This window comes from Cannabis sativa, chromosome 6, assembly GCF_029168945.1.
Source record: "Cannabis sativa cultivar Pink pepper isolate KNU-18-1 chromosome 6, ASM2916894v1, whole genome shotgun sequence".
Classification (NCBI taxonomy): Eukaryota; Viridiplantae; Streptophyta; class Magnoliopsida; order Rosales; family Cannabaceae; genus Cannabis; species Cannabis sativa.
This window is the reverse complement of record NC_083606.1, coordinates 26,061,955-26,087,767: the sequence shown is the minus strand read 5'-3', so window position 1 is coordinate 26,087,767 and position 25,813 is coordinate 26,061,955. Positions and strand designations below refer to the sequence as shown.

General features: G+C 31.2%; 1 protein-coding gene across 1 annotated transcript; it reads left to right on the top strand.

The window, feature by feature from the left end:
- Positions 1-8,940: 8,940 nt before the first annotated feature.
- On the top strand, positions 8,941-25,673 carry LOC115724580 (uncharacterized). Its single transcript, XM_061117182.1, has 2 exons — positions 8,941-9,153; positions 24,830-25,673. Exon 2 carries the CDS (start codon positions 25,034-25,036, stop codon positions 25,397-25,399), a length of 366 nt encoding a protein of 121 aa, XP_060973165.1. The 5' UTR covers positions 8,941-9,153; positions 24,830-25,033; the 3' UTR covers positions 25,400-25,673.
- Positions 25,674-25,813: the final 140 nt, after the last annotated feature.

Here is a 25,813-nt window from a genome sequence, read left to right as displayed (position 1 = left end):
GCGAGAGTCAAGGCTATTCTATCTTATGAGCTTCCACCATTGTTTCATATTCTTGCAAGTCTTATACAGTCGCCACCATTAGGGTGATCAATACTATATAAAAAACTTACAAGATTACTTATCTTTCGAGATTAAACGGTGCTAACTTGCTAATGAACGTTCCTCCATTAGGGAGGATTACCCACTAAAACAATAGCTATGTAAAACCAACAATGGAGATCGAATATCCTAATAATAAAGCTCATTATTAATCAAAGTTGTATTTTCTTCTGAAACTTATTTTAATTTATTTTTTTTTAAATATATATACTTATTTAATTGAAATTTCCAATTTAGAATAAAAAAAAATCTAAATATAAATTTTAATTTAATATTTATAAATTATACTTAGATGGATATGAAAATAACATGAATTATTTCCATCTTAGTAATAATTTCCAATAAATATTTAGAAAATTATTCAATTTAAGTTGTTTTAAAATTAATTTAAATTAATTTACAACTCAAATTTAAATTTTTTATAAATATATATTGCATTTCGAGAAATGAAGTGTATAAAAATACTACTTTCGAAAATACTTTAAAATAAAATAAAAATAAATCCTGGAAAAATTATTCTAATTTTATGTTGGCCTAAAATTAATAAAAATTAATTTACAACAAAAATATAATTTTCCTATTTAATTAAATATTTAAGAAAAATTTCAAATATTTAAGTATCATGATTAAGAATCAACTTAAATATTAATTTTCTATTTAATTAAATACACTAGAAAAATACTTCAAGCAAAACGGATAATATCTATCTACACTTTCATTGACAAATTAATTCAATTTCTAATAATAATATATTTTAGTTCATTTATTTTAATTAATCATTAAATGAAAAAATCATTGATTTAAGTTGGTCCAAAATTAAAGTAATTTTCAACTTTAATCTATTTTTCAAATAAAAATTCGAAATTTCTGCATTAAAGAAATGCAATTTTGAAATTGTGGGAAAAAGATTAATAAAATAAAATAAAATATATTTTGAAAATTATTCAAACTTATTTTTAATTTTCAATTTTTATTAAATAAGATAACAATATTTTCAATTTTCAATTATGAAATAAGATTCCAAACTTATTTTCAATTTTTATTAAATAACAGGAAGATAACAATATTTAAGTATCATGATAAAAATCAACTTAGATATTGAAATTTTCAATTTAATTAAATGTATTAAATTCAAGAAATAAATAATTAAGTATAGAGGAAACTTAATTATTAATTCTAGTTTAATACTAGGAAAATATTCTAAACTTAGATTGTACCAAAATTAATTATTAAACAATTAATTTCACAATCAATGATATTTTCCTATTTAATATTAGAAATAATAACTAGTATAGAAATAACTATCTAGAATATGTATCATTAACAAAGTGTTTTTTTAAAATTAACTTTAAAATATTAAATGAAAAATAAATTTCATATATTTTAAAAGTTAATTATGTTGCTAATTCAATTTTAATTAGGTTAGACTAATATAATTAATCTAATACAATTATTTAAATAAGGCAAATGGGCCTTCACAATTGGGGTAGTTCATGTGAGGGGGAGCTTGGTTCAGTATGTCGTACCCACTTCTATTGGCCCCCATCTCTCACACAAGGCCCAAAAGAGAGGAATTTAACCTTTAAATAAACAATTGTTATTCAATGAATAAGCCCAAATCTAATTGGGCCTAAATAAAATTACTTATGTCAAATTTTATTTTAGCAACCTAGTCCATTTACTTAGTAAAAAAAACTTAAATGGGCTTCCTATATGCATCTAAGCCCAATAGCAAACATATAGGCTCACACAGGTCAAATGATTTGGATGGGCCCTATCATGTTACTAGGTTTACACAGATGAAAGAAGTACAAAATTTACCTGTTACAAATTATTTATAAGATCTATTGACAATTGGACTATGATTAAAATCAGATCATTGGATCTGTCAACAAGTTAATCATAACAATTTAGATCAAATAAATAATAGGTTTGTTAAAAAAAATTTGAATAAAAAATATAAATAAATAAACAAACATTGTCCATGTAACAGATGTGAAATAAGATATTAATATAATTAAATTATTATTCTTAAACTAACCAAATAAAGTTTTGATAATTTAGGGTTGTTAAAAACAAACCTCAAAAATCTTAAAATTAGAAACTAATTTTAAAATATCTAGGTTTATTTGAACCAAATTAAATTAAATATCAAATAAGATCAATGATTTGAAAGAAAGAATCTTCAATATCACTTTCAGATCCTATAATTAATAAAATTAAAGTAACAAAATAAACAAATTTTAAAATAGATTTGGTTAGATAATTATTATTTTAGGAATAAAATAATAAATAAATAATAATTACCATAATTATATGTCAAAATATCTCAAATTAAGCAATATTCAAATTTCTACAAAATATCTAAGTTATTTGAATATTTAAGATATGATTTATAAATTTCCAATAAGGAAAAAAATGATATATATATATAGAAAAATATCATTTTTAAACTTATAATTTATAAATAATTAAATATTTAACAAAATAACAAATTTTGAATTTGAAAATATTATGGTAAGTGTATCTATAAAAATATCTATGTTAATTTCAAATTTATTAATTATTTAATTTGTCATATAAGATAATTTTAATGTAATATTTTAAATAAAAAGACAAAGTTATCTTTTAATTTAAAATATGTTAAATATTAAAATATCTAATCTCATAATTAAACAATATATAAATATTAAAGAAGTTAACAAATTTTTAAATCTTACCATAATAGGAAATATTCCAAAATAGAAATATATAAAAAAAGGAAATATTTCAAATTGAAAATATTTAAAATTGGAAATATTTCAAATTGGAAAAATCTAAAATTGGAAAAATTAAATTTTAGGAAACAATCCCATGAAAAAATTGGATTTTTGGGAAAAAACCCAAAAAATCGCAAGTTGTGGGGACACCATTGAACCCCGATTTTCTAAAAATCATAACTCTTACAATTTTTATCGGAATCGAATTCTGTAAAAAAGAAAATTGCTTAATTTTTCACAAGGAATCCACATAAAATATTTTCAAAAATAGAAAAAATACTTTTCATGGAAAAAATTCGTACAACATATACATTCATCACATAAGCACGTAAACCAACATGAAACCATCCAAATCAACACAAAACATATAAAACATCGTTTTAATTCATATTACATGAAAGTAAATCATTACCATGGCTCTGATACCATTTGTTGGAAATATTTTACCAGGATCTAGATTTACTACCAAGTATGTTTGATTAACATCCTAATATGAATTCTAAAACAATGAAATAAACACATAAGAGTTTAAGAAAACCTTACATTAGGTGCAGCGGAATATAATGACTCCTTTCATTCAGATCTCTCGCCCTTGATTCCTTTCTGTAGCAGAGCATAATCAAGATTTGAATCTGGATCTCCTTCTCTCCTTCTTTGATGCTCATTTTCCATAGTCTTACATACTATGATTGAGGTACCACTTGATGTGTGTGGGCACTACTCTATCACTCAAGGGAATGTTGAAATAGAGAAGAAAAGAGAGAGGAAAGTGGTGCTCAGGAATTCTCTCTGAAAAGAATGAGATGCAATTGTGTGTTGTTTCCTGAAGCCATTACTTTCTATTTATAGAATGCCCTCTAGGTTTAGGTTAGAATTGTATGGCATTAAAATAATAAAAAAAATAAAATGGTAAAGGGCTTTGCATAGTGGGCGGACAGAATAGGAAATTGGGTCTCATTTTGCAACTTTCCCATTTTGTTATTTTTCATTCCCATTTTTTTAAAAATGCCAATTTTCCAATTTAACCTTTTAAATGCCAATTATAATTATTTAATAACTTAAAAATAATTATTAAATAATTTTGCCATTTAATATATTTATTAATTTAGACATATAAAGTATCTTAATTAATAAATAAACCTAGAATCTCTTTTCTTTACAATTTCGCCCTTGCTTAGTGAAAATTCATAAAGTAGACATAGTCTAACTTTAGAATTATAATTGATTAATTAAAATCAATTAATTAAGTCTTAGAAGAAGTATGGTCTCAACTAGTATGGGGACCATGGGTCTATATAACTGAGCTTCCAATAAGTTGAACCGAATTTACCAAGTAAATTCCCTAACTTATTAATTCCTTATTGAATGCACACTTAGAACTTGGAATTGCACTCTCAGTCATATAGAACGCTCTATATGTTCCATGATATAGACACGTCATTAGTTATCCATTGTTATAATCCTAATGTGATCAATGATCCTCTATATAGATGATTTACACTGTAAAGGGATTAAATTACCGTAACACCCTACAATGTATTTTATCCTTAAAACACTTAACCCTGTATAAATGATATTTCAGCTAAGTGAAATGAGTACTCCACCATTTTTTTTTCGTTTGGTTAAGCTCGAAGGAAATCATCCTTTACTTTCTATTCGCCAGATAGAAGCTATAGATTCCATATTTATGTTAGCGCTCCCACTCAATTGCATTACCGTGTTCCCAAAATGCACGTATCGCCCTGACCCAAAAGTAGGCTTAACTAACAAATCAAAGATCACGAATAACACTCTTGAGATTGAACCTAATCATATCAGGATTAAGATCATTTGATCTAGGATCAACATGTGATATTGAATTGAATAGATATTACGGTAAATTCTAATATATCTAATCAAAGTTCAATATCGGCCTTCCGATGTATACTCCATACATCCGATACTGGTAAACTTTGCCAATGTCCTGGAAAGGACATAACACTTTTCCAAGGTGTAAGAATACCTATCGCTGATTATACCATGTCAGTCTAAATCCAGTGTTCTGACAAATCAGGGAATAAACTTTCGAACATATAATTAAGATTATATTCCACTGTGCTGACAACACTATAATCATTAACAAATTCATATGTTCTGGACTTACATGGAATTCATACATTATATATATAATCATGAAATAAATAATGTGAACCATGCAACATAAAATGTTATTTCTGATCTTTATTAATAAGTAAATATGATTATATTAAAATGGGTTTTATTTAGGGCACAAAACCCAACAAAACTGTCAAGCAGCAATTGAAAGGAGTAAGCGAGCCATCAAGGAGTTGTACCAACATGTCTGGCCAACCAAGAAAAACCTATAGGCTAGCCAAAGTGAGCTTGTATGGTTGGCCAAGATCTAGGCACAAACTGGCTATCCATAAAGTGACTTTCAGACCAAGTGAGCTTCCGTTGGACTAAGGGAACCTAACCTCTACAAGGAAACGGTGTACAAAGCTATCCTCCACTTGCAAAAGGCTGGCCTCCACATCCAAAGGCTAGCCTCCTCTTGGTAAATCTAACAGGAACATGACCTGCTAGGTCCTAGCAGGAGCATGGCCATGGCCGGCCAGAGGGGGGGGCAGCCCCGAAAAAATTAAAATTAATATTATATATATCAAAATAAAAATACAATATATGTATATATATAAATTTTGGTTCAATAGTTTCCATAAAATGGCTTATAGCACAATTGGTAAGAGTGAGATTTTGTGTTAATGTGTGGGTGCTGGGTTCAATTCTTAGCTCCCTCACATTTTAGCTGTTTTAAAAATTCAAAAGTACTGGTTAAAAGGTTTATTTATTTATTTATTTATTTTTATTTATTTAATAAAAATATAATATTTTAAAATATATTCAATGCATTACTTAAAAAAAATATATAATATAATATTTAGGAATAGATCTATAGAAAATTGTTGGGATTTTTTTCTTAAAAAAGTACATGATTTAAAAAAGAATAAATATTATATTATAAATATTTTTGGTAAGGAGCAAAGATTATGCTTAGTAAACAATTTTTTAAAAATTACTCTTGGTGCAATCAAACGGATATAAAAAATTTATTGTAATACTAATAAATAAATCAAATATTTTTAAAAAATAACTAACAAGAATAGTATAACTTAAATAAAAAAAATATATTTATTAATTATTATTTATCTTCTTAAATTTATAAAAGCTTATAACATATATTAAAAAAGTTAACATAATTTTTAACATACTATTGATTTTTTTTCTTCTACAAAAGTCCTAAAATATATAACATTTCAATAAAGATGCTATTAATTATAATCAAATATTACGTTAAGTTACCTTATGTGGTGAGAAAAATTATTTGATATATGAAGATAAAAGAGTTAAATGATATTGTGTCAAAATTTCAATAATAAATAATATCTCAAAGCAAAAATAAATAAAATTAAATAATATTTATTTTATTTTTTTGTAAAAAAAAAGAAGCCCCGTTTTAAATTTCACCCTCGGCCTCTCAGCATCTTGAGACGGGCCTGAGCATGGCTGGCTAGACCTCAACCTACAGTCCTTGCATGGCCGACCAAACCTCCCCTCTAGGTGTATGCACGGCTAGGATTAACCTGGCAAGATTCTCTATACATCCTGATACGTGGAATGCAAGCTACCTGTGAATTGGGCTCTTAACAGCCTAACAAACTGGATGGAAAATATCTACTTTCAAGGGGCAATTTAGTTTTTTGTATTAAATCAATTTAATATGTAAATATCTAAGGGTTTCAGTTGTATATTAGGGTTTAGGATCTCCTATATAAAGGCTTTTACTCTAACCTAGAAGACCTATGTCTAATTCTAGCCTCCAAATCACTCTAAGTCTGAAACCCTAATCTCTCTCTCTCTCTCTCTCTCTCTCTCTCTCTCTCTCTCTCTCTCTTGTACACTCCTAAGGGGCTCTCTCCTCCTCTCTCTCACATGCGTCTAAGGCTTTACCTATGTCTCATTAGAGATCTTCCTACTTGATCCATGCTTTGTAACCTTATAGAGAGTTATATCAGATCTCACCTATAGTGATATGAATAGTATTATCTCTACGTATCAATACAACTAAAAGAGGAGTAGGTCATTACACGCTAACTAAGGGGGTTGAACCTCTATAAAAATCCTTGTCTTATTTACTTTATTATCCTTGTTGTGTAACACGTGTCAAACATCAACTTTACACGCCCCTACTATCAGTTGATCAATTTTTGAGGTTAACAGTTTGGTGCTTTTATTGAGAGCGAGTTGATATCATATTTGATCAAACGCCATGGTTAACACGAGAAGAACTCCATTTGCACCATCTACATCTTCGAGTCTTCTCAAGACCCACAGATTGTAGAACCTGATGTCCATGTTCCAGCCACAACTTGAATTCCCATGAACACAGCAGATGTGGTCAATCCTGCCACCATAGCAAGCACCATGAATCTAGCCACTACAGTTGGCCAGGATGGCATGAACATCCAGGTGGATCTGAACAATTGGCCCCGTCCTCCAATGGAGGACCCTCCACAGACACCTCCCACTAAAGAAGGACCCTTTAGAGAACAATCCCCAAGAACAATAACCGAATCTCATCCCTGGTATTATGCAGGAGAGATAGGACCAGGAATTGGTGAGTCTCATGTGGACTTAGGAGAAGATTTCGAGTTAGCCAGACTTAGAGAGGCCATCTACCAAGCCGACCTAATCGAAGAACCACGTGCTGCTGATTGCGATGTATTTGCTCAGCAGAGACGCGAATTCCTTGAAGAACCACGCGCTTCTGATCGCGATGTATTCGCTCAGTAGAGACGCAAATTCTTGAGATGGATGAATGATCAAGAGTACATCCTTTGATCATGCCAGGTGGAGTTAGATTGCCGCAACAGAGAGGCCAGCAATATGATAAGACAATTCAGCCAGAGAACTAGTGTAAGAGGGCAGGATCTCGTTAGAGATCCACTTCAAGGAAGACTATGATGCGTGTCGTAAGCCATAACAAATTTACTAATATTTCTTTCCAATACCTCCAATTATTTTAGTATAATTGTAAGTAAGGGTCGATCCGACGAGGACAATGTTTATTTAATTACTCAAAAATTAGTGACAAAAGTTATTAAAGGGGGTTTTGAGGTTTAGAGTAAAATAGTATAAATAAAAATAAAAATAAATTAAAATTGAGACTGTGATGTGAGAAACTAGTTAAAAGGTTATTTGCCATCATCAACAATCATTCCTAATTCCTATTAATGAATGTAATTTCAATTTCCAATCAAACTATTAATCCCAAAGATAAAGCTGAAGCAATCAATTATCTCAATGTCCCTATTACATGTAATTAAGGCGAAGCGCTCAATAATTAACTCTTTTACCTAAGCAGTAAATCCACGAAGCATGCAATTTATTTAACTTAGATAAAACTTTGAGATTTATGGAGATAGACTAATCTAGGAAATAAATCAATGAAGCATATAATTTATTTAACCTAGGTTCTATTCTTCATCAAAATTAAAAATACTTTTGACAATATTAAAAATTACAATTTATCACAAACACTTAAAATCCTAGACTATTAGGTGAATAGTAATCTTAAGATGATGGTAGATTAAAGTAAAACCTAATTTAGCGATCGTCTAAACAAGATTAAAATAATAATCATGACATTGAACATAGAAAAAAAGAAGCAATTTGATATATGATGGAAACTAGAAATTAATATTCAATAATAAAATTAAGAATTCATGTCTCGAATTTTGAAATAACCATTAACTAAAAGGAAACTACTCAGAACTAGACATTATAATAATAATCATAATAAATAGTAAGAGTTTAAGGAGAAGAAATAATGAAGAACACTTTGAAGTCGCGATCTCTGTTTCTTTATTTTTCTCTCTCTAAGGGCCTGTTTGGTTAATGGTAATGGGCCAGAAAGGAATGGAATAGAATACTAATGGGCTTGATTTTTTTGTTTGGTTGGAAAATAACACTTTTGGAAAAGAATTCCACAGTAATGCTATTCCCCCAAACTAATGGAATTGCTTTTCCATTTTTCATTTGGTGTAAATATAATTCCATTCCACTACTTTAGCATATCAACAAATTATCTCTCTTCTACTCCAGCCATGGGCCAAACTCAACAAACCCTAACCCTAGCAAATTGAAGATTAATCTGCTGCCATTATTGTGACTGTCTTCTTGGATCATCTTTGCAACTGCTGAGTGCTGGGTTCCTTGATTGGTGGTAGCGTTGCCAGAGGTAAGTCTCTCTCTCTCTCTCTCTCTCTCTCTCTCTCTCTCTCTCTCTCTCTCTCTCTCTCTCTTCATTCTCTGGTTTGGTGATTCTGAATCTGTTCTTATTATTTTGTGCATGAATGTTTGAATTTGTTCTGAATCATTTTCATCCTCTTCGCTCATTAGAGATTCTGAATATGTGCACCTTATTTTTCGATGCATACCATGTGTTTGTAAAAATACCTCATTAGACTCGGATTGTTTTATAAGTCGTGGGAAGCTTGTTTTAGAGCTTCGAGGACTTTCAAGACTTACGGGGGCTCTTGTTTTTGTGAGTCCTCCATGGATGTTAAGCTCTTCTTCTTCTTATACGCAAAATTTTATCACAGATGTTTTGGTCTTGACTCCTCTCTCTCCAAAATCTTTCTCTCTCAACAACCAGTCATGTCTTTATTTATTTGATTTAATTTTAATAATATTATTTTCGTAAGTAGAACTACCAAACACGTTTTTTAATAAGCTTCTTTTTATTTATTTATTCATTAGTATTATTTTTGGCTATTAATAAGACAACCACTTGGATTCTGCTCTTTTAATATTATATATAATGATAGAATTTTGGTTTCTCATGTGCTTTCTAGTCCTTCCTATCTTTTTCTCTATCTTATTTTATATATATATTAAAACAAACAAAAATGAAACGGGTAAATCATGACATGATGATGCTTTTGAAGATTTTAAAAGGGTTTTAAGGAGAATATGGTGGAACTTTCAAACATCAATTAAATAAATAAAGTTTGTTTTTGTATTAGTGACTCTACTAGAGTAAATTTAATATCACATTTATTCGAATACTTCAAAATATATACTGCAATGCCTTATATATATTTGTATTCTATAGTTATACTCTTTTGTCCTGGTGGCTGTAGTTGCTCTTGTCTTTGTTTTTTTTACTGTGAAGAGGTTTCGAGAATATTAGAATGTCGTGGTAACTTTAGAGAATAGGAGATCAAGTTTACATGGAGATTGTAGTTGTAGAGCTAAGAATCATTCATTAACAGAATTGGAACTGTGGTATTATATAATATATCTTAGTTGTTATAAATATTGTAATGATTTTGAAAATAAAAAATCTCAAACTAAAGTGAATAGTGAACTTAATCTAACAACCATATTTTAGTTTCACTAAATTGGATTAACTTGTAGTATTCTTCACAATAAAGTGAAGAAATGGGGGAGGCAGGCCCATTTCTTGTATGTGTATATTTTTGTTGTATGTGTGCTGAAATTATTTAGAGTGCTGAAATTTGAATTTATATAGTTTGTTGTATAGGTGCATATTTTTTTATTTTCTTTTATGTGATATGATGAAGAATTATTCAGTGGATTGTATGAATAATGGTAAGTTTCTTTTGCTTAATTATCGTCATTGTAAGATAATGGCTCGCTTAACTGTAAGTGAAAGACAAAATTTGAGAAAGAAGAAGATCATGACTCTTTATATGTATTGTATGAATGTATTGCATGTAGTGCAATGGTTTTTTAAATTATGGGAAAAATTATTGAACATACTATTGAATCAAGCTCTTTGGGAAGACAATTATACATACTTGATATTTTTGTCAATAGGCAAATTGTGCACCAAATAGCTTATGAGAGTGATGTCATTTGTTTTGATCAACTTAGGATGAATAAGAAAGCATTTAGCACTTTATGCATAATGCTTGAAACTAGGGGTGGGTTAAAAGCATCTAAATATTTACAAGTAGATGAACAAGTGGCTATGTTTTTACATGTAATTGCTCATCATGTGAAAAATAGAGTCGTTAGATTTCGATTTATGAGATCGGATGAGACAATTAGCAAATATTTTTATAATGTGTTACATTCAATCATTCGGCTACATGGAGAGTTATTGAAAAGACCTAAACCTGTTCTTGAAAATTCAACAGATGAGAGGTGGAAATGGTTCAAGGTATAATATATATTTCTTGAATTCTTGAATTAAAATGGTTTTGGTGGAAATGGTTTGTTTGTTTGAAATACTAATAAAAAAAAATTTGTTTATGATATGGTAGAATTGCTTAGGAGCACTAGATGGAACTCATATTAGAGTGAGAGTACCTATCAATGATAAACCAAAATATCATACTCGAAAAGGTGAAATAGCTACAAATGTCTTAGGTGTATGTGTTAGGTTTTATGCCCTAAATAAAACTCCATTTCAATGTAATCTATTTTATTCAACATCAATAAAGAAACAGAAGTATTTTTCATTCATTTGTGTATATTTTGGTTCACTTTATCAATTGCTTGTCTATTTGATTTATAAATTCATCTTAAACCCTTTTCACATACTTGATCATGTTTATTGTGCTGTCATCACATTGGAAAGTAAACATGACTATGTGAATAAAGTTTTCTAGATTTATCAGACACAGGGTTTTACTGATATGATAATCTACAACAAGAGTTTACTTGTATTTGGAGAAATACTATGTTCTTTCCAGAACATTGGTTAAAGTAAAGCTCAGGTTGGATGCATGGAGTATGTATCGGAAGGGACCGATATTGAACTTTGACTTAGATTTAATTAAACTTACCGTAAAATCTATTCAAGTCAATATCGCCAAGTTGATCCTAGATCAAATGATCTTAATCCTGTTATGATTAGGCTCAATCTTGAAAGGCTATTCGTGTTCTTTGATTTGTTAGTTAAGCCTACTTTTAGGTCAGGGTGATACGTACATTTTAGGAACACGGTAGTGCAATTGAGTGGGAGCGCTAGCATAAACATGGAATCTATAGCTTCTATCTGGCGAATAGTAAGCAAAGGATGATCTCCTTCGAGCTTGACCAAACGAAAATAAATGGTGGAGATCTCATTTCACATAAGCTGAAATATCATTTATACGGGGTCAAGTGTTTTAAGGATAAAATACATAGTAGGGTGTTACGGTAATCTAATCCCTTTACAGTGTAGATCATTCATATAGAGGATCATTGATCAAATTAGGATTATAACAATAGATAACTAATGATGTGTCTATATGGTGGAACATATAGAGCATTCTATATACTGAGAGTGCAATTCTAAGTTCTATGCGTGGATTCAACTAAGAATTAATAAGTTAGTGAATTTTAGTGCTAAATTCTTGATCTACTTATTGGAAGCTCGGTTATATAGACCCATGGTCCCCCCACTAGTTGAGATAATATTGTTTGTAAGACTCATGTAATTGGTTTTGATTAATCAATTATAATTCACAAGTTAGACTATGTCTATTTGTGAAATTTTCACTAAGTAAGGGCGAAATTGTAAAGAAAGAGTTAATAGGGGCATATTTGTTAATTATGATACTTTGTATGGTTCAATTAATAAATATGATAAATGACAATATTATTTAATAATTATTTATAGTTATTAAATAGTTAGAATTGGCATTTAAATGATTGAATTAGGAAATTGGCATTTTTGAGAAAATCAGATACAAAAGGTGTTAAAATTGCAAAATTGCAAAAAGTAAGGCCCAGTCCACTAAGCCATGGCCGGCCACCTTTGTAGGCTTTTTAAGTTGATATTTTCATTATTTTAATGCCATATAATTCAAATCTAACCCTAGTGGAATGCTATAAATAGATAGTGAAGGCTTCAGGAAAATTACACTTCACATCAGAAAAACCTGAGCCTTCTCTCTCTTCTCTAGCCGCCACTCTCTCTCTCTCTCTATTCTTCCTTCATATTTCGAACCTACCTTAGTGATTAGAGTAGTGCCCACACACATCAAGCAATACCTCAATCATAGTGAGGAAGATCGTGAAGAAAGATCATCAGCAAAGGAGATTCAGCATCAAGGATTCAGAGAAAGAGATCCAGGTTCAGATCTTGATAATACTCTCCTACAGAAAGGATTCAAGGGTTAGAGATCTGAACGGAAGGAGTCATTTAATTCTGTTGCACCCAATGTAAGGTTTCTTAAACTTTATATGTGTTTAATTTATCGTTTTAGAAATTTCTTATTTAGGATGTTAATAAACATACTTGTGAGTAGATCTAAGATCCTGGTAAAATAATTTCCAACAACTGGCCTCAGAGCCATGGTAATTGATTTACTTGCAAGAAATTTGGACTTTAAAACGATTGTTTGTATGGTTTTTGGATGGTATCATGTTGTATTGAGTGTTATTTGATGATTGATTGATGTTTGTAAATTTTCGTGAGAAATAATTGCGATTCTGTTTCTGGAATTATTTTATTGGATAGTATGGAAAAAATTAAGCAAGTTAGCCTTTTACAGAACTCAATTTCGATTTTATTTGAATTAGTTATGAATTTTTGAAGATTTGAAAAAATCGGAAATTTGTCTTTGAAATTTTCCTGCGATCGCGAAAACTGTCCGTACAGATCACAATTTTTTCGTTTTTCTTCAATTTTTCATGCTTTTTCATGGAATTAACTTCCCATTTTTTGTATAGTTTTGTATTTATACTATTACTATTCCTAATTCAATTCTAATTATCATTTTGAATTAATTTAATATTTTTTAAATTTAATTCAAGATATTAGTGTAATTTGAATTTGAATAGAATTAATATCTATCTTCTTGCTTAAAAATCTATCTTATTTTAAAATTTAATTATATCTTATCCTATTTTAAATTTAAGAATAAGATAACTATAATCATGTAATTTTTAAATGATATAAGATATTTTGCTAATTTTTTTAAATTTTGTTATTTTATTTATTTAAATTACATTTAAAATTTGAAAAAGATATTCATTTATCTTTTCTAATTTTTTATTTAATTTTTATTTATAAAATAACATTTAAAATTTAAAAGTAGTTAGCAAAATTTTTGAAATGATATTTAGGTTGGTTGAAACCTAATTTTTCAAAAATTGTAGGTTTAATTTTAAATTTAAATATTTAATTAAATTTCGAAATTTCGAAATTTTTTTTATTTTTCAAATTTTTTTAATTTTCGAAAAATTTATTTATTTAATTAATAATTTTCGAAATTAATTATTTAATTTAAAATTAAATAAATCCTACATCCAACTATCCAACTTACCTTGTTGCAGGAGTATGTGTTTTAGCTTATGTGTAAGTTTTCAAAACCTATTATTACTTGATTGCAAATAGCCATGGTTACTTTTTACCAGATCTAATGATCTGATGACTCCCTTGGTCAAGATAATAATTTGTAACAGGTATATTTACAATCTTCTTTCATCTGTGTATGACCTAGCAACATGATAGGACCCATCCAAAGTGTGCCCGTGTGAGCCTATGTGTTTAATTTTATTATAGATGCATATAGGTTGTTGTTGCTAAAATAAATTATCATAGTTCTTGATAGAATTTATTTAGGCCCATTTAATTTTTGGGCCTATTCAATTAATAACAGTTGTTCTTATTAAGGTTAAATCCCTCTCTTTTGGGCCTTGTGTGAGAGTTGGGAGTCATAGAAGTGGGTACGACATACTGAACCCAGCACCCCCTCACATGAACCACCCCAATTGTGAAGGCCCATTTGCCTGATTTGAATGACTGTACTAGGTTAATTACACTAGTTTAACCTAATTAAAAATTGATTAGCAACATAATTAATTTCATTTATTTTGAAATTAATTTAGAAAATCATAGTTTAAAGAATTTTATATTCTAAGCTAAACTATATGTATTTTCTTGTATTTAATTAAATATAGAATTATAACCATCTAGATTCTTTCGGAAGCTTAATTTAAATTTTTCATTAAATATTCCCATTTAAGTTGATATTTAGTTATCTACAACTAACCAACTTATGAATATCTTTTTAATTTAAAATTTCAAAATTAAGTTGAGGAATTTTAGGCATTGGTTATTAAGATTCTTTAGATATTTTTAAGTTAATATCTTTTCGAATATTAACTTAAAATGGAATATCTTCAAATTAAGTGGTTACAACTTAATTTTAAATTTAATTAAATCTCATTTGAAAGATATTTAAGTTGATTTTTTAGATTCTTCTAAAACAACTTAAACAAGATATTTTCAAATTTGTTCCATTCAATATTCAAATTTATTTTTTGAATTTAATTAATAATTGAAAATTAATTAAAGTTGATTTTTTATTTAAATCAATTTTTGATTTGTAATTTTTCATTATTATATTGTGGAACTTGTTCGATATTTATTTGAATTTATTTTTCAAATTTAAATAATAATTGAAAAATAATTAAAGTTGATTTTTTATTTAAACCAACTTTAGTTTGTAATTTTTCATTATTATAATATCGAATTAAAATGATTATACAAAATACATATGATATTTTTAAATAATGAGCTTTTAATCAAGAGATATTCGATCTCCATTGTGGATTTTACACCGCGTTTGTTTTAGTGAGTAATCCTCCCTAATGGAGGAACGTTCATTAGCAATTTCGCACCGTTTAACCTCGCATGATAAGTAGTTTGTAAGTGTTTTGTATGGTATGGATCACCCTAATGGTGGCGACCATACTTGACTTGCAAGTTATGAAACAATGGTGGAAGCTCATAAGATAGAATTGCCTTGACTCTCGCCTAAACGGGACAACGCTGAATTCCAATCTTGATCGAATAAAAGGTTGCTAGAATGGTTATCATTTTAGATGAGCTGACAACTCTATTCAATGGATGATGCTTTGACTCTCGCCTAAACGGGACACTATATCAGTTTGTTGAAATACCTTGGAAAATAAACTATGTTAGATTTAGTATTTCTATAACATATGTCATTACTTGTTATTTTCTAAACTGTGTATGAATTTATGAGCCAAAACCTTACTTCTGTTTTATTGATGTGTTGTAGTGTCATTATGAATAACCCTCACCCCGATCCTCTCTTAGTTACTATCTTAGCAAAAGAACTCTATAGTGTGAAAATGCATCCTGGTAGTTGCATTAACTCGCACCTGTTGATGATGAATTTGAAGTTCCAAAAGGCAAATCTACTAGGAATTGATTTATCAAGAGAACAATGGGTCCAACTTATCCTTAATAGTCTTCCTCCGACATGGACAAGCTCGAAGCAGAATTACGAGCCCATGAACAGAACTTGATTGCAATGGGTCCCCCTGGGTTTGCAATCAATAATCGAAGGAAAAGGACTAAGTATGAAGGATCTAGCAAAACTGCTTCTTCAAGTACAATTATCAGACATAATCTTCTATGTTCGAATTGTAATGGAAAGGGTCATCATGAAGAACGATGTCCCAGGCTTCTAAACAATTCAAACGAAGGTAATGCTTTTGTCTTTGAATCATGTGTTTTAGAGAACGACAAATCCATCTGGATTGTTGATTCTGGGTCTACTAACCATATATGTTCTTCACTGCAGTTGCTTGAAACTTGGGAAAATCTGCTTCCAGGAGAGTTACAGCTTAAAGTTGGCAATGGCGAATTAGTATCGGTCAAAGCTAGAGGAAAAGCCCGCATCAAGTTTCAACAAAGATTTTTAATTTTAGAAAATGTTTTATTTATTCCAAACTTTAGTAGAAACTTGATCAGTGTCTCATGTTTGCAAACACAATCTTATATATTGAATTTTTCGAGTATAAATTGTTCAATTTCTCGTAATGGATTTCAAATATGTGTTGCTATAATGGAACAAGGGCTTTATGTTTTAAGACCGAGTACTCAAATCTCACTAAATAGTGAAATTTTTCAGTGTAGCTAGACCTAGAAACCTAAAAAGAAAAGAGATTGATAATGATGATCAAACTTATCTATGGCATTTACGTTTAGGTCATATAGGCTTTGATAGACTCAATAGACTCACCAAAGACGGTCCATTGAAAAATATCGTCTTAGGTGAACTGCCAGTATGCGAGTCCTGCCTAGAAGAAAAAATGACTAAACGTTCTTTCTCTGCAAAGGGAGAGCGTGCCAAAATCCCTCTAGGGTTAGTGCATTCCGATGTCTGCGGACCTTTGAATGTCAAAGCCCGAGGTGGTTATGAGTATTTCGTCACTTTCATTGACGATTTCTCTAGATATAGTTTTCTTTACCTAATGCAAAAGAAATCTGAAACGTTTGAAAAGTTTCAGGAGTTTCATGCTTTGGCCCAAAACCAATTAGGTAAATCATTAAAGATCTTGCAAACTGATAGGGGTGGAGAATATATGGATATGCAGTTCAAAGATCATTTAATTGAACTTGGAATTGAATCCTAATACACTGCCCCAGCTACTCCACAACAAAATGGAGTTGCAGAAAGAAGAAATCGCACTCTTTTGGAAATGGTTAGGTCTATGCTGAGTTATTCAACTCTGTCTACGTCCTTCTGGGGATATGCTATACAAATGGCAAATGACATTCTAAATGTTGTTCCATCTAAAGCAATCCCTAAGACACCCGTCGAACTTTGGAATGGTCGAACACTTAGTTTACGCCATTACAGAATTTGGGGGTGCCCTGCTCATGTCTTAAGAAAGAAAGAAGGCAAACTTGAATCACGTACCGAAGTATGCATGTTTGTCGGAAATTCTAAAGAGACTAGGGGTGGACTATTTTATAGTCACAAGGATAATAAAGTGTTTGTTTCTACAAATGCTACTTTTCTTGAAGAGAACTATATTAAAGACTACAAACCGAAAAGTTGTTCTAGAGGAATTGCTATCAGATATAAGTCCTTTTAATGTTCCGTCCTCTTCCACTCGTGAAGAAGACAATCCCACTCCCTCAGTTGAACAAACTGAGAAATCTACTACTAAAGTTTCTTTTCAGAAGACAACCGTACCTCGTCGTAGTGGGAGGGTTTCAACAAAACCTGCTCGTTATGGCTTGGATGGTGAAATCAACATGGTCGTAGGTGACGGTATTGATGATGATCCATTAACCTATAAACATGCAATGGCTAGTCCGCAACGGAAACGACGGTCAGCCGGCATGGATTCAGAAATGGATTCCATGAAAAAGAACAAAGTCTGGGAATATGTAGACGCACCTGACGACTATCATCCGATAGGATGCAAGTGGGTTTACAAGAAGAAAAGAGGAGCTGGAGGCGAAGTCAAAACTTTTTAAGCTAGACTTGTAGCCAAGGGTTATACCCAAAGAGAAGGCGTGGACTGTGAGGAAACTTTTAGTCCTGTTGCCATGCTCAAATCCATTCGAATTCTTCTCTCCATAGCTGCTGCTTTCGATTATGAAATCTGGAAAATGGATGTCAAGACTGCCTTCCTTAATGGGGTACTTAAAGAAACCATCTATATGGAGCAACCAGAAGGTTATGTTCTTCCTGGGCAGGAAAAGAAAGTTTGCAAGTTAAACAGGTCTATCTATGGACTTAAGCAAGCTTCTCGCTCATGGAACAAGAGGTTTAATGAAATCATCAAGACCTACGGCTTTCTTCAGAATGAAGATGAACCTTGTGTTTACCAACTCAAGGAAGACCAAATAGTAGTATTCCTGGTCCTTTATGTTGATGACATTTTGATCATTGGAAACAATGTCAAGAAAATGACTCACATCAAGGAATGGCTCAACACTCAATTCGATATGAAAGATTTGGGTGAAGCAGCCTATGTTCTTGGTATTAAGATTATAAGAAACCGGAAGAACAGATCTCTTGCTCTCTCTCAAACAACCTACATAGACAAAGTCTTAGAGAGATTCTCCATGAGCAACACCAATGGGGCAAACATGCCTTCTAGATATGGTATTCGTCTATCTAAGGAACGCCTCCGATCGATCCTCGAGATAGAGGACATGGCGAAAATTCCTTATGCCTCTAGGTTGGAAGTCTAATGTATGCAATGTTATGCACTTAGACACGACATCTGTTATGCTGTTGGAATCGTGAGCAGGTATCAGTCTAATCCAGGATAAGAACATTGGAATGCAGTTAAGTATATTTTGAAATACTTAAAGAGTACAAGGAATCTTGTGTTAGTCTACAAGGGTGGTGCTTTAAATCCCATAGGCTACACTGATTCAGATTTCCAGGCAAGTCTTGAAGACAGGAAATCTACATCTGGGATGGTGTTTACTCTTGGGGGTGTAGCAGTGGTTTGGAGAAGTGCTAAACAAACCGCGATATCGGACTCAACTATGGAAGCTGAATACATAGCGACGGCGAAGCCGCTAAAGGACTTGTACGGCTAAGAAAGTTCTTCACTAGCATAGGTGTTGTTCTGGAATGGAAAAGCCTGCGGTACTACTCGTGATAACAATGGAGCAATAGCAAACAAGAAAGAACCTCGAAGCCACAAGAGAAGCAAACACATTGAAAGGAAGTATCACATTATCGTAGAATACGTGGCAAGAGGGGATGTACTAGTTGAGAAAGTTGACACGAGAGGACAACCTAGCCGATCCATTTACCAAAGTCCCGGCCGTGACGGCCTTTGAAAAGCACCGTCGAATTTAGGATTAATTGATATGTACTAATTAGTTTTATATTAGTGCAAGTGGGAGTTTGTTAGGTTTTATGCCCTAAATAAAACTCCATTTCAATGTAATCTATTTTATTCAACATCAATAAAGAAACAGAAGTATTTTTCATTCATTTGTGTATATTTTGGTTCACTTTATCAATTGCTTGTCTATTTAATTTATAAATTCATCTTAAACCCTTTTCACATACTTGATCATGTTTATTGTGCTGTCATCACATTGGAAAGTAAACATGACTATGTGAATAAAGTTTCCTAGATTTATCAGACACAGGGTTTTACTGATATGATAATCTACAACAAGAGTTTACTTGTATTTGGAGAAATACTATGTTCTTTCCAGAACATTGGTTAAAGTAAAGCTCAGGTTGGATGCATGGAGTATGTATCGGAAGGGACCGATATTGAACTTTAACTTAGATTTAATTAAACTTACCGTAAAATCTATTCAAGTCAATATCGCCAAGTTGATCCTAGATCAAATGATCTTAATCCTGTTATGATTAGGCTCAATCTTGAAAGGCTATTCGTGTTCTTTGATTTGTTAGTTAAGCCTACTTTTAGGTCAGGTGATACGTACATTTTGTGAACACGGTAGTGCAATTGAGTGGGAGCGCTAGCATAAACATGGAATCTATAGCTTCTATCTGGCGAATAGTAAGCAAAGGATGATCTCCTTCGAGCTTGACCAAACGAAAATAAATGGTGGAGATCTCATTTCACATAAGCTGAAATATCATTTATACGGGGTCAAGTGTTTTAAGGATAAAATACATAGTAGGGTGTTACGGTAATCTAATCCCTTTACAGTGTAGATCATTCATATAGAGGATCATTGATCAAATTAGGATTATAACAATAGATAACTAATGATGTGTCTATATGGTGGAACATATAGAGCATTCTATATACTGAGAGTGCAATTCTAAGTTCTATGCGTGGATTCAATGAAGAATTAATAAGTTAGTGAATTTTAGTGCTAAATTCTTGATCTACTTATTGGAAGCTCGGTTATATAGACCCATGGTCCCCCCATTAGTTGAGATAATATTGTTTGTAAGACTCATGTAATTGGTTTTGATTAATCAATTATAATTCACAAGTTAGACTATGTCTATTTGTGAAATTTTCACTAAGTAAGGGCGAAATTGTAAAGAAAGAGTTAATAGGGGCATATTTGTTAATTATGATACTTTGTATGGTTCAATTAATAAATATGATAAATGACAATATTATTTAATAATTATTTATAGTTATTAAATAGTTAGAATTGGCATTTAAATGATTGAATTAGGAAATTGACATTTTTGAGAAAATGAGATACAAAAGGTGTTAAAATTGCAAAATTGCAAAAAGTAAGGCCCAATCCACTAAGCCATGGCCGGCCACCTTTGTAGGCTTTTTAAGTTGATATTTTCATTATTTTAATGCCATATAATTCAAATCTAACCCTAGTGGAATGCTATAAATAGATAGTGAAGGCTTCAGGAAAATTACACTTCACATCAGAAAAACCTGAGCCTTCTCTCTCTTCTCTAGCCGCCACTCTCTCTCTCTATTCTTCCTTCATATTTCGAACCTACCTTAGTGATTAGAGTAGTGCCCACACACATCAAGCAATACCTCAATCATAGTGAGGAAGATCGTGAAGAAAGATCATCAGCAAAGGAGATTCAGCATCAAGGATTCAGAGAAAGAGATCCAGGTTCAGATCTTGATAATACTCTGCTATAGAAAGGATTCAAGGGTTAGAGATCTGAACGGAAGGAGTCATTTAATTCCGCTGCACCCAATGTAAGGTTTCTTGAACTTTATATGTGTTTAATTTATCGTTTTAGAAAGTTCTTATTTAGGATGTTAATAAACATACTTGTGAGTAGATCTAAGATCCTGGTAAAATAATTTCCAACAGTATGCTCCCAAGACTTGCAATTCATATATGTGTTACCTAGTTGGGAAGGCTTGCAGCAGATGGTAGAGTTTTACGTGATGCCATACGTAGAACAAATGGTTTGTGTGTTCCAAATGGTAAGCTTGGTGTTTTAGATTGTACATTCTTATTTTTGATTAGTAGCTCATTTAGGAGACAACTTAATCCCTATCTTTATTTTATTTTAGGTTAATATTACCTTGTAGATGCTGGATATACTAATTGTAAGGGATTTCTTGCTCCATATCGAGGCCAACATTATCACCTCAACCAATGGGAAGATGGGAATCCTCCTAAAAATCCACAAGAATTTTTTAATATGAAGCATTCATCTGCTAGGAATGTCATTGAGAGATGTTTTGGTGCAATTAAGAGTCGATGGGAAATTCTTAGGAGTCCGTCATTCTATCCAATAAAGACTCAAAATCAAATAATTTTGGCATGTTGTTTGCTTCACAATTTTATTAGAAGAGAAATGCCTACTGATAATACTTATATGCATTCAAAGAATGAGATTAACAGTGGAGACGAAGAAGATGTTGATGGATCCATAAGAAGTATTGAAGCTTCTGAAGAGTGGACAACATTTAAAAACAACTTAGCACATGAGATGTATAGTGAATGGAGGGAATGTTGGGAATTATTTTACCAGGATCTTAGATCTACTCACAAGTATGTTTATTAACATCCTAAATATGAACTTTCTAAAACGATAAAATAAACACATATAAAGTTAAGAAAACCTTACATTGATGCAGCGGAATAAATGTCTCCTTCCACTCAGATCTCTAACCCTTGATTCCTTTCTGTAGCAGAGTATAATCAAGATCTGAGCCCGAATCTCCTTCTTCTTCAAGCTTTGATCCTTCACAGTCTTCCAATCTATGATTGAGTTACTGCTTGCTGTGTGTGGGCACTTACTCTTTCACTAGGGTCACGAAAAAGATGAAGGGAAAAGAGAGAGAGAGATTTCGGCCAAGGTAGAGAGTGAGGAAGGCTCAGTTTTTCTGAAGAGAGAAATTTCTGTCAGAAAGCTAATCTGAAAACTTGTGATTTGACTGAGCCATCACTTTCTATTTATAGGCAACTACTAGGTCTAGGTTTAGAATTATTTGGCATTAAAATAATGAAAATAACAATTTGAAAAATCATATTAAGTGGCCGGCCTAGGTGTTGTAATGGGCCTCACTTAATTTTGCAATTTTATCAAATTTTATCTCTATTTTCTCAAAAATGCCAATTTTCCAATTCTAACCTTTTAAATGTCAAAACTAATTATTTAATAACTAAAATACATTATTAAATAATATTGTCATTTAATTTAATTATTAATTAGACATAAAAAGTCCATTAATAAATAAATAAACCTAGAAAACTCTTTTCCTTACAATTTCACCCCTGCTTAGTGAAAATTCATAAAATTAGACATAGTCTAACTTTAGAATTATAATTGACCAATCACGAATCAATTAATGAGTCTTACAAGCAGAATGTTCTCAACTAGAATGGGGACCATGGATCTATATGCTGAGCTTCCAATAAGTGAACCAAATTTACCAAGTAAATTCCTACTTATTAATTCTTCGTTGAATCCACTCTTAGAACTTAGAATTGCACTCTCAGACTTATATAGAGCATATTGTATGTTTCACGATACCAATATACTATCTCATTTAACCATTGTTATAATCTTATTGTGATTTAAAGATCCTCTATATAGATGATTTACATCGAGATGGGATTTCTTTACCGTTCTCACCCCTCAATGTATTTTGCCCCTTAAAACACTTAGCTACCTGTAAATGGTGTTTAATGATCTAATAATTAGTCAGTTAAACAAGAGCTCATCCATTTACTTCTATTTGCTAAGCTCGAAGGGAATCATCACTTGACTTCTATACACCAAATAGGCTATAGATTCCATATTTATGTTCAGCACTCCCACTCAATCATACTACCATGTTCTCGAAATATACGTATCACCCTGACCCGAAAGTAGGCTTAACTAATAAATCTAAGAACATGAATAGCACTCCTGAGTTGAGCCCAAGCATATCAGGATTTAGATTCTTTTCAATCTTAAGATCAACTACTGATATTGACTTGGAAAGATATGTATAACGGTAAGTTTGTAATATCTTAACTTAGTTGCAATATCGGTCCAGTCCAATGTATATTCCATACATTCGAAACTAGTATACTTTACTAATGTCCTGGAAAGAACATAACACTTACTCCAAGTGTAAGTACACATCATCGCTGATTATCACATTAGTGTAAATCCAATAACACTGATGAAACAGGGACCAAAACTTTTGATTCATATGATCACAATCACATTCCACTGTGTTGACGATACTGTAATTGTGAATAAACATATGATCTGGATTTAACTGATTTTGTGTGTATGAATGTAATAAACATATTAAACACATTAAACCATTAGCATGTAGAATTCATGCAAACATCAATCACTTCAAATTTCTTATATTGATAACTAATCAGAATGTAAAGAGTTTTATTTAGGGCATAAAACCTAACAGGGAACGTAGGAGAGCAAGCTAGTTTTTTTTCTTAGATTAAATGCACAATGATTATCTAGGTCTTTATATTTCTTTTCACTTGGCTATGCCAAGTTATTTTACTGGTTGTGTAATTCACAACATTGAAATTTATCTTTGAATTTATGTTTTGTTATTGGTGTGTGTATCAATTCAGTTTTGTTTCTTTACTGTTGAATGTCTTTATTTTTCACTCAAGTTCAACATTTCAATTCTAGTTTTTAGTTTTACATTATTTTGATTCCCTATTTCAGCATGGAGACTTCAAAAGGAAGAGGTCCAGGACAAAATAAATGATTTTGGAGTAAAGATGAATACAAACACTTGATTGAATCACTTATGGAGCTAAATAATAAAGAGAAATTTAAAGCTGAAAGAAACTTCAAGCCAGGTCATCTGAGAGCTATTGAGATGAAAAAGGAGCGAATGCCTGGATGTGACATACAAGCTAAGCCACACATTGAGTCTAGAATGAAAACTTTGAAGACTCATTTTCAAATAGTACATGAAATGTTGACTGGACCTTTTTGTAGCGGGTTTGGATGAGACAGTAATAGAAAAACTGTAATCGCGAAAAATCAGTGTGGGAAGCATATTTGCACGTACTTATGTTTATATATGCTCTATTATAATATAACTAGTGCTTTAAAAATGTGTTGGACTTTTTGACTTGGCATAATGTTTGGAACTTCTTATGAAATACTTTGGTATATATACTTTAGAGATATGTGAAGTAAAAGATAGGTTATGCAGTGAGATTTATTGGTTTTTATTTTGTATACATGCAGAGTCATAAGGAAGCAGCCCCATTCAAGATTAAGTCATTCCCTTGGTATGACAACTTGTGTGCAGTTTTTGGCAAAGATCGTGCAACTGAAAAACATGCAGAGATTGTAACAGATGTTTTTGAAGAACTTGAATCTGAAAAGGAAAACACTACACTTGGAGAAGATGATTTCAGCAATGCTAATAATGTGGATGAAGTGGAATCTATGTCTGTTTCAGATGCAACAAGAGGTGCTCAATCTCACACTCAATTAGATGGGTCTTCAAAGAAGAAAAGGAAAGCTGCAAATCATGAAGAACTTTCAAATGCACTTACACAACCAGCTTGTATTCTCGCAGAGGTAATTGAAAAAGCTTCAATTCGTTTTAGTAAAGCTATTGGTGAAGACTTGAATGAAAAGCATATGCAGCTCGAGAAAGAGTTAGAAAGGACCACTACAGTTACTACAGCTCAACGTCATAAGGTAGCTCGCATGATTATGCAAGATAATGCTCTGGTTTCTTACTTTTTCAGTGTCCCAGATGATGAGAAGGATGAATGGGCGAGACTTCTGATTGATGGCTCTCTTTAGTACACAGCTCGGGAAAGAGTTAGAAAGATCATGTTTATTCACTTTGATTAACATGATCTAAAATAATTTGCAGGACAATGTACATTGCCTTTGACATTCAGTAGTATACAAATTATAATCTTTTCGATCTGGTGTAATGTGTTATGCTCATAATTTTGCAAACAATTGTTTTGAGCATAAATATGGGTATTGGACATGAATACTTATACTTTTTGTAGTGATATTTTATGTATGGACAATTTTTGATCTTATTAATTAAAAAATTGTAATGTGAGGTTTTTTTTTTTTTCAAAATTATGATTATATAGTTTTTTTTTTTTTTTTTAAATTATGATTATATAGTTTTTTTTAAAAAAATAATTCATGTGATTATATAGTTTATTTTAAAAAAAAAATATATGTGAAGTTTTTTTA